This window comes from Pistacia vera, unplaced genomic scaffold (assembly GCF_008641045.1).
Source record: "Pistacia vera cultivar Batoury unplaced genomic scaffold, PisVer_v2 Contig59, whole genome shotgun sequence".
In the NCBI taxonomy this organism is placed as follows: domain Eukaryota; kingdom Viridiplantae; phylum Streptophyta; class Magnoliopsida; order Sapindales; family Anacardiaceae; genus Pistacia; species Pistacia vera.
Genome location: NW_022196434.1, coordinates 812,735 through 825,605, shown reverse-complemented (window position 1 = coordinate 825,605; position 12,871 = coordinate 812,735). Strand labels below are relative to the sequence as shown.

At 34.9% G+C, this 12,871-nt stretch overlaps 1 protein-coding gene across 1 annotated transcript; it reads right to left on the bottom strand.

Annotated features, from left to right (window-relative positions):
• Positions 1–1,166: 1,166 nt before the first annotated feature.
• Positions 1,167–12,840, bottom strand: LOC116109860 (myosin-17-like). Its single transcript, XM_031396103.1, has 39 exons — positions 12,528–12,840; positions 11,483–11,611; positions 10,945–11,088; positions 10,681–10,826; positions 10,417–10,573; positions 10,218–10,276; positions 9,892–10,051; positions 9,644–9,793; positions 9,434–9,570; positions 9,211–9,357; positions 8,994–9,095; positions 8,729–8,786; positions 8,540–8,641; positions 8,320–8,357; positions 8,045–8,171; positions 7,753–7,923; positions 7,447–7,578; positions 7,191–7,300; positions 6,999–7,059; positions 6,600–6,777; positions 6,173–6,378; positions 5,872–5,991; positions 5,659–5,757; positions 5,348–5,569; positions 4,821–4,960; positions 4,290–4,407; positions 4,161–4,208; positions 3,991–4,071; positions 3,729–3,899; positions 3,372–3,527; positions 3,081–3,287; positions 2,792–2,929; positions 2,639–2,709; positions 2,446–2,545; positions 2,315–2,371; positions 2,159–2,215; positions 1,968–2,048; positions 1,776–1,858; positions 1,167–1,656 (listed from the first exon to the last, which is right to left on the bottom strand). The coding sequence occupies exons 1-39, from the start codon at positions 12,528–12,530 to the stop codon at positions 1,533–1,535; spliced, it is 4,590 nt and encodes a 1,529-aa protein (XP_031251963.1). The 5' UTR covers positions 12,531–12,840; the 3' UTR covers positions 1,167–1,532.
• Between the last annotated feature and the right edge of the window lie 31 nt (positions 12,841–12,871).

Here is a 12,871-nt window from a genome sequence, read left to right as displayed (position 1 = left end):
ATAAAGTGGTAATTTAGATGTCCATATATAGTTGAGGGTATATCAGTAATTTCATGTTTAAAAAGGGTATATATAGATAACTAATTCTATTGATATGACATGAAATCATTAAAATATTTGTTAAGTCAAATAATAAAATATATTAGTTTAATTAACAAATTTTCTCCAAATTTTTGGGGTGCGAAAACGTAATTACGCTAAACCTTGCGTGGGAAATTGTCATTCCTTCTTATTTTTGGAAATTAATGCACTTTGTACTCTATATTTTCCTTATTCATTATTTACAAATTTTGTTGTCCCATGTCACCAAATGCAATAAACTTTTGTCCTTTTACCTTATTCCTTTTTTTTTTTAATTTTAATTTTTAGATTATTTTATATTATGGTATTATAAATATAATAAGGAAAAATATGGAAGTTAACGATATCCCTATTTAAGGATAGTATGTAAAGTAATACTAACACTCAATGCTATATTAAGATCTTTATTTAATATATCATAGTCGAATTATATTACAATTAATTTCATAACAATGTTAGCATATCAAAGGATGAAATTGAAAATAGTATTACTATGATATGAGTAGTAATATTTTACAAATTTATACCTTGTTTTAACCATTGTTTTAAAATCCAAACCAGAGGGCAACCTGTTTTACTGTCAAGGTCACACGTTAACCGATCCAACCGGTTGGACCAATGATGTCAGCGATAATTTTATTTTTAAAACCTTACATATTAATCCCTCAAATTTTAATATATTACAAAAATTCTCCTAAAAAAGTTCAAAGTAGTCCCTAAATTTTTTATTTATTAAAAATACCCCAAAAAATTACCAATTAATCCTTAAACTTTTAACATATCTCCAAAACACCCCTATAAAATTCAATGAACCCTTATAATTTTGAAATATTACAAAACCCCCCTAAAACCTGAACCAGACCCAAGAAGCTGTCGGATCCCGGTCGAACCAGCCGGTCCAGTTTTTAAAACAGAGGTTCTAACTTCAAAATTTAATTTTTACATGTTATAAATATGCTAGATTTTCCCAATATAAAAGATAGTCACCTAAATATTTGTCACAGTTGTATAAATTACATCCTAATTTCCAATTTATTTTTGATATTCATCAAAAAAATAAAAAATAAGAAGGGACTAAAAATGGGTTGTATAAATCATATTACATAAACTTTGATATTGAATTCGCCTATAAAACGCGGCTACTGTTACAAATTACAAGAGTTTGAAGTAACCAAATTGAACAAGAACAATCCCTATAAGTCTATAACTAGCAGCTGGATTCTAGAAAATAAACACACTAAAACCAGCAAAAAATTTGTGAAAAGGCAAGAACCCAGAAAAGAATAACAATGAACAATAAAAAGAATTGGCCAAATTGATATTTGCTTCATGGGATATTCTATTATAATTACAAATTGGACTAGAGAAAGCCATGTATATGCACAAGTTTTGCAGGACTTCATCATCCTTGGAGGTGTCAATGAGGACTATAGTGGCTCGTTCGTTCGTTTTCATTCTGATCGTTGTAATAAGAATGTGAAGCTTGAATTTTCACGTATTAGAGGTGGAGGGTCAATGTCGGCTATCTCTATTTGTTCTATCGACTTGGAAATATCGTCCACCGTGAATGGGATGCTGCATATTTTTGAAAAAAGAAAATTATTAAAAGAGGCGTGTTCTTGGTTTACAGCCATAGAAATGCATAAGATCAGGAATTTTGGTATTAAACATATATAATTGTTGAAAAATGTTACCTTGAGTCGTCGTCCAGTAAAAAGGAACTGCTGACAGCATTGTTTGAGTCCTCAGTCATCATCACTCTCATAGTTGAGATAACCTGCAATTAGAGAAGATTCTTTCAGTGAAACATGAAGTACAGGGTTCCCGATTCGAAAAGCAACGAGGAAATAGAGAATGCGCAACTCATGATTAGGAATCTGACTTACATCCGAAGATACGCTGTGTGTACCATATTTGTCATCCCAGTACATTGTACTGATCCTGTAAAGTTGCTGTATGCTAAGAACCTGAAAGAATCACAATTGAGAGAGCATAAGAACAAACGACAGCACATACATGCACACAAACAGACACAGGCAGAAAGGGGATAAGTTCAAAGAACAGAGAAGTAACTCACCGGGCAAAGATCATTTGTTATTTCTTTCAATGTCTTCTTGGGCTTCTGATGAATGACCTGGTTTGGCAAAGTATTTGGAACAACGAATAAAGGTTAATAAGCAATACCGAGGGAAATGATATCTGCATTTCATTAAGATGAGGTAAATAGACAAACCAGAAAGCCGACTGCTTGTCTAATATGCCTTAGCTCATCCCATGCTGACCCTGCAAACTGAATGTACAACAGATATGTCAGTTCCTGATACACAGAGACAAAGAAAGACTACAAGTTATAACTGAGTTCACCTCCTCCGTTGCTTCATGGTACCACTGTTCCAGCTCAGCCAGCCCAGCTTTAACATACTCCCCATTGCTAAATGAGCAACATTCACGACGTAGAAGAAGACTGCAGATAAAATTTGAACGCAATTTTATAGTGTTTAAATTTATATTGAAGCAGTGTTATGAGAGTAAGAACTTGGATTTTCCGTGTCTTTACCTGTTAAACAATTGGACATTGATAAATGAGAATATTTGTGTAAAAACCTTGCGAACTAGGAATGAAGGAACCTGTCCAGTCATATGAGAAGAGAGTGATGATATAAACAGGAAAGAAAAACCTTTTGACAATCCTTTTGAAATTTATACTCACATAGTTTGCTCTCATTATCTTCAAGTAATTATTTAGGCTTTTCACAATGCTTTGCCAGTGTGCAATCAGAGCCTGTTGAGCTACAGCATTAGCTTGGGCACGTCTATTCACTAAACTAGCCCGTGATGTCCTAGGTGCCTGCATTGGAATTTATGAACCATGAATATATCATACATATGTTGCATTACCAAGCAAGAGATAAAACAAGCAATCCAAACAAAATAGGAACTCAACAGATTCAATCATATTATCATGATCAAAAGTAAAAGACAAAAGATATATAAGTTACCTGGATACACAATCCAAGCAATGGGGATATTTCTTTTTTCAAATTGTCTCTTATCATTCCATATATCTTCTCAAGGAAGGCTGTGAGTTGTTGTTTAAAAAGCAAAGCTGGATACTTCGCTTCAACTTGTCGCAAGTCATCTATTCCACCAAGCATACGACTTTGAAGGAATGAGAAACCAGCACTTTGTGGAGAAGCTCGAAATCCCTTTACAAAAAAATATAAGTAAGCTGAACTGAAAAGATGAGGTACATGTAAATATAAAAACTACAAATAAAAAATAGCTCTTACTTGAGACATTCTTCCAAGTAGAGAAGTTGTTGTTGATCGCCGTCGCTGTGGAGTTAAGCTTGCTGCTCCACTTGCTTTCAACGTGCGTTGAAGTAGCAACAGCAGTGTGGATGAGTTTGATAACCAATAGGACAATTTGTCATTGTTATCTTGGACCTTGGGTAGGGCAATAACATCAAACATCAATAAAAATTCACATATTAAATCATTATAGAAACATATATAATCAACTATGTCATTAATTAGCTACCTTGAAAATACATAACTCAGTTAAACAAGGCTAATTTCGTCAGATTTAATATGAAAAATTGACGAGTTAGTTACATGCTTCATAAACAAGACCAGAATTAGACTTACATCTATTGCAGCACTTATTGTTTGAATAATACGGTCAAAGACACTGGTTCTATCAACCTCAAATGACCTCCAATGAAGAAGGCACTTATATATCAGACAAGCAGCAACAGGCTTTCCCCCAGAGAACCCAAGATCTTGTGAAACACATTTAATAAGAAGGTCCTGATTCTCCTGCAACAGGAAAGAAGATCATATGAGAACACATGATGCACGTGAATCATGCCTGTATAGAATTTTGATACTGATGATAACTGGTGCATACCTGTTGCTTCTCATTAAGAGATTTTTGGGGCTTTTCTTCAGTTTCCACTTCCCGTAGACTAGATACAGCAAGTACTGAATCCTGCTATATCCAGGAAGAGTTGGTAAGAAGTTTCATTGTCTTTTCATATTGGAATCTAAGATAAACCAGAAGTGATGTATAGCTCTTACCGGCAATTTCCTCATTTCTCCATTTAGCACATTTCCATTCTCAGTTCTCTGCAATTCAAAAATAAAAGTCAACATATATTTTCATAAACATATGTTAACTTGATGCGCAGCAAAATATGCAATATATACCTGAATGATTGTTGTTTTTGGCCTTGCACTTAATGCTCTACCAGTTGGTGATATCGCAAGTGCTTGTTGGCGGAGTACTTGATTCTCTGATTCCAAATTAGAAACCTTCTCTGCTAGTCTGCATCACCAAAAGAAAATAGTTAACGGGTTTGAAACATGTCAAACTAAGGCTCAATAACAAGCCCAATCTGGAAAGCATATAATTTACAGAATGCATAGACAACATAGGTTTTTGCAGAGAATATTAACATCCTCCAAACAAACATGGATCAGCATTATAATTCTCATGTGTTTTAGGTCACCGTGTTTTCTCCAAATCTAAGTGATGTAGGAGGTGCTGGCATAAATCTGACAGACTATTCAGTTTTTTTTCTTCCAGTAGTATGGTTAGTCACATCTAGAAGAGATAGAAGAGGAGATCGAGACAACTGAAAAGTAGATTGCAGTAAATATAATTTGATATGAAGCTGAAGGGCATAGCTTTAAACTTTTAAATTCCTTCCCCGGGTATCTGTTTATCTGTTTACAAACCTCTGTGTTGAATCCTGAAGATGGTCAACTTTCTTCTCTGAATCTTCAAGCTTCTTGATTAGTTCCTTATTTTTCACCTCAGCAGCTGCATGAGCTTGTTTTGCCTCTTCTGCTGCTTGTGTTTTCGATCGCAGCAAAGCCTGTACATGTGAAAATGTTCATTAGATCCATGACTTCACTTTTTTGTCCTTCCAGCAAATTGTTCAGTGCACTACAAACTGTCTTCAACAATTATTCTCTAATACTATTAGTTTCAAACCCTTGATGCTCCCAGCAAACATTCAAGTATGAAATTTGGTTCTAAATAGCTTATGCATACATATTTGCTCAGCATACAGCATCAATACCAAGACTTGTCTCACATACTTGCACAATAATCCAATATAACCACAGAAAACAATTAAGATATCCACAGCAGCATGATGGTCTGTATCAACCTTTTATAAAATTAATGCACCATGAAATAAAATTCTTGCTATATATGTAAGCTATACTTTCTGATAATCCCACCAACTTAGTAGGTCTACCTTCAGGTTTTCAACTTCAGCTGTTAATGAATTAATCTTTTCAGTATCTTGAACTATAACAGGGGTTTCTTTAATGACAGGAGGAGCTTCCTTAATGGCTTTTCGAGCCGCCTCTCGTTCTTTGATAACCATAGCATTAGCCTCTTCAACTTTAGATTGCATAGCATGCAATGCATCCTGCAACTTAGCCATTTCTTGGGCTTTTGCTTCCTCAAGATCAGTCTGCCGGAATACAGCAAAATGGAATTAGAATGCTAACCCTTGAGAATTGTGTATAAAAAAGAATGTAAGTATCAGGAGAATCATAATACCCTTAATCGCTTTTCAATTTGCAAACGCCAGGTAAGTTCCTCCACACGCTTTTCGAGCTTATCCTTTGCTTCCTTAAGAGCTCCTGTCTCTCTAGCAGCCTAAGTAAATGTCAAGGAAAAGATAGCATTAGTTCTTGTTCTCTCGTTTACAACCACAAATAGCATCAAAAAGTTGTGACAAGTACAAAACAACACTAAGCATTAAAATCCAACCATTTTAAGCATTCTGAGCTCTCTTCTGGCAACCCTACACCTCCAGCCACACTGAGAAACAATAATTGCTCTCTGAAGTCTCTTATAATAAGAATAAGTTTGGTGACAACGCCAGTGAGCCTGTTAATGAACAGCACATAATAAACTAAGATTCAGTAATTGTATTTCACAAATCAAAACAAGGAGTTAAATCTTATTTTGAGAACAAGAAATGTTAACTACTTGTAAGGTGAGTTGCACACCATTAAAAAGAATAATAAATGCATGAATAAATGGTCAAGTTACAGAACACTGATGATACCTGGATAATGATAGCAGCTTTAGTTTGCCTCCTAAACCTAAACTCATTGCGTGCAACCATTGCTCTTAAGCCTGTCTGCAATGTTATTGCAGCTGACCTAACTGTTAAATATGACGTCCTGGCAACATATAGCCGGAAATTCTTCTGGATCTTCAGAGCGGCAGCTTCCCGTCGCAACTGTTCATACAGTTTACGAGCCGTTTCACCTACAAATTGTGAGACATAGTATATCTTACATTACTCAAAGGTATTAACATAATCTCCAGTTAAGAATCCATACAGAAATACAAGATGCAACTTCCACTCAATTGAGTAATAACAAACACATTTTGTCATTGAGATACCATATCTCTAGCAATAACAAGTTGAAGTGGAACTGAATAATCATTTGAGGCAGATAAATTTAACAGAATCCAAAATAAAATACCTCGCAGATAAGATTGCAACATAATAGCAGCATTACGCAATGAGATGAACTCTCGGCGAGCAATATAGGTACGGGATTGCCGTTGAATGGTTCTGGCTGCATTACCCAGCACCTCTGCCCTCCTAGCATCCAACTCAGCCATCTGACCAGCTCTCAGGAAAACCTTTGCTTTACCTATCTGCAAAGCATGCATGCATAAAGACCATCAGTAACACAGAGTAAAGAAAAAGACCTTGTTTTTTTTGGTAAATAAGCAAAACAAGAAATATAAGAACTTTATAAAAGGAATTATAATTAAATAATATTGAAAGTAGTAACCAGCATTCAACAAAAATATCATAAATACAGCACTAGCAAATTAAGGAATAACGAAAAAGTTAAAAGGAAAAGTGTGATCACCTGGTATCCTTTGAGTCCTTTTTTATCAAGAATCATCTGGCATGCAACCTTATCATCATAGCTGTATCAAAGGGAAAAAAGTACATGAAAACCTAATTAATATCAAGCAATTTAAAAATGGGCAACAAACAATTTTTTTACTTTTATCATCATGGAAAAATCAGAAGAAATTATGATACTACTAAGACTTACTTTCCCTCCAAAACTTCAGGAGCAAGTAAACCAAAACGATTCAGGAACTCATAAAAGGTACGCCTGGTAGGATATCCTGCACAACTGATCCTAATTGCCTCAAGAACACCCTAAAAAGTATAAGGGAAAACCAATTTACTTTAAGAAATGAGAAAAGCTATAAATTTTAACAAGCAAAATAAAACTAAGTCTCATAAAAGGTTTGGCAGGTTATTATAAAGCACTTAAAGGCACGCATTAAGCACAATATACTCACACCACAGCGTAATTGTTGAATGACATTGAAATTCTCAAAAATAGCAGGCTTTAGAACATTATTTGGCTTTACACATCTGATGTAGTGAGGTTCCGTCGCACTCAAGGTCTCCATCAGAGATTGAAGTTGTAACTGCAGTTTAGACAACCTATTAGTGCACTGCTCAACTAAAATCCAGAAAGATTAAGAACCCAGTCACTTTGCGCTTTAAATACAACATAAACCACTAGGGAACTACAGACTGGTCCAACAACATCACAGATAATCAAAACAAGGGAATTAGAAAAGCTAATGCGCACACATTACCTTGAAACGTGATCCTATGGAAGAGAATTTGGATGATTTTGATGTTTCCTCTGGAAGCGGCGGAAAGAGACCTGCCACAAAAGAGCACTTTGCAGCAGTCAACAAAGCTTGGTGTTCAGCCACAACATAATCTTTGTTTTTGTCCAAAAAGTGATTGGCTTGATATGCCACCTACAAAGTGTTGAAAGATTTCAAAAACCAATATAAGTGCCATAATTTTTCCCACTCAAAAGAAAAAAAAAAAGTTAAAGAGAAAGGAAAAGGCTTTATAACGAAGACGAGATATTTTTACCTCTCCTGCATAGTGTGATATAGTAAAATCAGTGCGGGAGAGCTTCGGTTTGATAAAACGTTTATTATTTTTAAAAGTCTGGTACAGCTTCTGTGCAAATGTTTCATGTGTAGACTTGGGAAACATGCTGCATTAGAAAACCAGGGAAACAACTTTAGTGATTTTAAAAAGGAAAATTATTCATAACAGAATGTGAAGATAAGAAAAATAAAGCAAGTTGATAAACTAATAGATACTTGTAACCTAAGTGATCAAGATTAACCAAAGGAACATACCAGGCTTCATCTAAGAGCGCAATTATTCCTCCAGGTTTCTGTCAAAAATCAATTCGCATGTTTATTACATACCATCTCATGATATCGAGAATGACTAGAAATTTATGAAACCACAACATTCACACATGAATTCAACTGATCTTAAATGGAGCGCTTGAAAGCAGAACAAAGACAGAACACAAAATCCTAAGTCAAATGGATGAAGAAAAAAACTTAAAACCTTTTCAATCAGATCCAACACATCTTGGTTATCAACAAACTCGATGTAGCTCCAATCTATCTCTTCTCTACTATATTCTTCCTGCTCCATTTTAAACACATGCTGCAGACAAAACAATTACAAATAACAAACATCAGTCTTATTTGTCTCAAAAGTAACGAGCCATATTTGCTGATTCAGAAAGCTAACCTGATTGAAATGTTGTTGCAACTTTTCATTAGTGAAATTGATGCAGAACTGCTCAAAACTGTCAGATAATAATATAAGCAAAAAAAGAATCAATAAGCCATGCCTGAACTAGCTTGTTGAATTGCTTCTTTTTTCTTTATTCTGCTCATGACATAATTCCCTCCCATTATCACCACCAACCTCAACTCTCTCCATAAAATTTTATGCATAAATAATATATATAGAGCTCCAATAGTATAGAAGCTTTGTAAAATTAACAACTTACCTATTGACCTTAAAACTTTCAAAACCATAAATATCAAGAACTCCAATTATTGACTTCGAATTTGGATCCTGTCCAATTGAAACGTTAATTTTTTCCACAATCCTGGAAACAATAATGTAAACAAACATTATGATCTAACAAATACAACAGAAAACACACTTTTCAGTCCAAGAACCAGAAAGGAAAACAAAAAGAATTTGGTTTAAGGAGCGCCTACCAGTCAAATAAGCGAGAATATAACGTCTTAGCTAAAGCATCTCTGCTTGCAACTGCGTTGACAGGGTCAAGAGTCCTTGTAATAACTTCTTCTGGTGTAACCATTACACGTTTAATTAGAGCATCTTCTAAACTCTGAGCATCACACCTACACGTGCTTTTGATTAGTAAAAGACGATTATAGTTATCAAGCTCCACATTCCGACCAAGTAGAAGACATATACCTAAGAAGTTCTGCTGTCATATTAAGATGGAATCTAGACTTTTCATCCTTGATGACAGAAGAGTCAATCTCCTTTCCCTTGGCAAAATCAATATTACCAAGATGAAGAATTGCAGCCACAACCCTGAAAATTGACTCCTGCAGAAAACTGTATAAGATCAGAATTGAATTGAACCAAAATATAGAGTTTCAAAACAGAAGAGAGATATACTTGTTCTTGGTCACTGATTCCAACTATATCCATAGCCCTTCTGGTAGCTAGATACTCATGAGCATCATTTACACCATCCAGCTCATAACAGTTTGACTGATTTAGATAATGAAAAGATTTTGGGTTCCCCAATTTATACTTAGCATTGTCCTGCAAATATTTTAAGAAGTTTTAAAACCCACATCTGCTTCAATAAAATAGCCACTAAAAGCATAACAGATAAAAGCAAGTGGATGAGCAAAAGGTACCTCAGGTGGTGCTGCACAAAGATGATAAAAGCAATGGTAATTTCTCTCTGGATCAGAAATTTGGCAAACACGAGACCTTTCAAGAAGATAAGTTCTAACAGCTGCCCCAGATATTCTCCCATTTTTGTCAAACTGGATTTCGACAAATTTTCCAAAACGACTGCAGTGTAATGAAGGCACACATGACTAAGTAACAATTTAAATACAAGAGCATTCAACTAAATCACTTGGAAAAAACTATTTTGACAGAGGTATAAAATAAATGAATAGTTTAATGACTACCAAGGATTTCAATGCAAAAAACACATGAGAAGTTAATAACACACCTTGAGTTGTTATTCCTCACTGTTTTAGCATTGCCAAATGCTTCAAGAACTGGGTTGGACTGTAATATTAAAAGGAAAAGAAATAAATATGGAATATACTTAATGCCTTTATTCTCAAAATATTTAATGAAATGCATAGGCTAAGAGATTGGACTCTAGACTTCTACAAACGCAACAATGTAATGATATAATATCTAACCTCTAGAACTTGTTGTTCTACTGTTCTTCCTTCTACTCCAGAGCGCCCACCCAAGTGGGCAAGATATCTCATAAGCATCTTGGTTGTCTCGGTTTTACCAGCTCCACTTTCTCCACTTACGAGAATAGAATTGCTTTTTCCTTCATTAATCATCGCCCTGTTTTGTTAAGTCATTCGCATCAGTAATAGCAACATCAAGATACAAATATGCATGTGTTTGTGTGTGGGTACTTTGTAACATCCAAGAGACTGATCAGAGATCACCTGTATGCGGCATCTCCAACTGCAAACACATGAGGACTTAGCTCCCCCAATGCAGCTCCCTTGTATTGTTCCATCATGTGAGTATCATACAGATGAGGCAATCTTTGAAATGGATTAACTGCTATCAGGATATTGCCGGTGTATGTCTAAGAAGGTAATATATAATTGTGAGCATCATATGAATATTTCAAAGCTTTTTCACGAGTAATTACTTAAGCATCTTGGAATGACATAAAATTGACATAGTAAAGCAAAATGACTCACGTAAATTTCATTAAGTTCATATCTAGTGGCCAGGTTCTGTAGAACTCCAGGTTCATGCAAATATGAAAGTTTTGTCATATCATCGACACCACCAGGCGGTGCTTCAGTGTCCTCAGGGAACACTTTGGATATATTCGTAACAATCTGCACAAAACACATCATCCAGAAGGGTTAAAAGAACAAAGCATGAGAGCAGAATCATATATAATGATAATTTCACAAGGCTTTCAGAGGGGTATTCTGCAGCCACAACACAGAAACAATTTCAACAGTCTAACCTATTTACGGCTAACATACAACATTCCTAACATCTACATGTTAAGTTGTCATATTGTTACTAGTATTTATACTGGATTGATAAAGACAATCTTCAGCTTCCCATTAAATAATATCAGCATACGAAGACGCTTAACATGAAGGCAATTTTAAATAGTATTCGAAACAGTAATCATAACAAAGCAGGAGTTCACTAGCAACTAGAAGTCGTATATTCTAAGTACAAAGAGATGTCAACTGATAATTAATACAGAGCACTTACTTTCTTCCCATTTTGGCAATTAACATGAACCTCTTGACCGTTGATCCGAGTAACTTCTCCATCAATCCATGCCAAAACGGGATCTTCAACCCATACATGGGAACCTACAATTATGTTAACCGGTGCTGCCTGCAAAAGTATCATTTCTTAAAGCAACAGTAAACTGTAAAAAACATCATTAAATAAATTCCAAAAAGCAATTACTGGTATTTCGTGAAAGCTGAATTGAGAATTAAATTTCAATACCCAAGAGATAAAGGAATTGAATGTCAACATAAACAAGTTTTATATCAACAAGCATTACACATCCTGGAATAACTCAATTATTTAAACACGTATACTTACCATAAAAAAATTAAAAAGAGATATCATTTTGCAATTAGCACAAACTAACTTTCAAAAATAACCGACAAGAAAATGCGCGCCCAACCACTTCGAGGAATGAAACCAAATTCTAACACTGCCTATTAACTTACCCCGCAAAGCCGAATATTACCTCTGATAAATTCGACTAAATCAATACAAGCAATGTTCAAAAATTTAACAATCTACCCAAAATGCCCATATTCCAAAATACAACAGCCATATACAAAATAGCTCTTCATTTCTAAGCTTTCTTGTCCAGTCTCCATTTAAATTCCAATTACAGCCAGTCAATAACTTTGCAAACAAACTGCATACCGCTTAACAATGACAAATGAACCAAGCTACAAACTTCAATCAAAATTTTCTTTCACATAACAATTTCCTCAATCCTCTTAATTTCACTCAACATGCCATCGACAAATTTAAAACACCAAAGACAAAAACAACACAGACCCAGTTCCTAAAATCTCAAACCTCTGAAAAACAACTCAAAACCTACACTTTACACCACACAAAACAAACCCAACTCCACAGTTATTCAAATAACAACCCAGAAGTTTCAACCAGCAAAACTGAATAATCAACAACAAAAACAAACCCTTCAACAATAACTACATGCAAGCTAAAAAATAAACAACGAAAGCTTAAAACAATAACTTATGCTTAGCTTTTGAATTACCATTCGATAACACCAAAGAAGAAGATCTTGATAATCTTCTTCAACTTCAACTCATCCAATCCAACCCCACAGACCCTTCAACTCCTCTCCCACTCTCACCACAAAGTTCAGTTTTTTTCTCTTTTTCCCCCCCTTTCTCTCTCTAAAGTTTAAGTTTTTCCCCCTTCTCTCTCTAAAGTTTGAGTTTTTATCCCACCTCTCCCTCTAAAGTTCAAGTTTTTCTTCACTTCTCTCTCCAAAGATTGAATTTTTTTTTTGTCCTTCCCTCTCTGTAGCTGTTTTTTGTGTTTCTGTTTTGTGTAATTTTTTTTTTTTTTTTTTTTTTTTTTTTTTTCTTGGTTTCT

Excerpts from the sequence above, each read along its gene's own strand:
- LOC116109860 (XM_031396103.1), bottom strand. Across the intron at positions 10,277-10,416 it reads TAGAACAACAAGTTCTAGAG|TCCAACCCAGTTCTTGAAGC; the intron begins GTTAGATATTAT and ends TTAATATTACAG. Across the intron at positions 3,288-3,371 it reads TACTTGGAAGAATGTCTCAA|GGATTTCGAGCTTCTCCACA; the intron begins GTAAGAGCTATT and ends TTTTTTGTAAAG.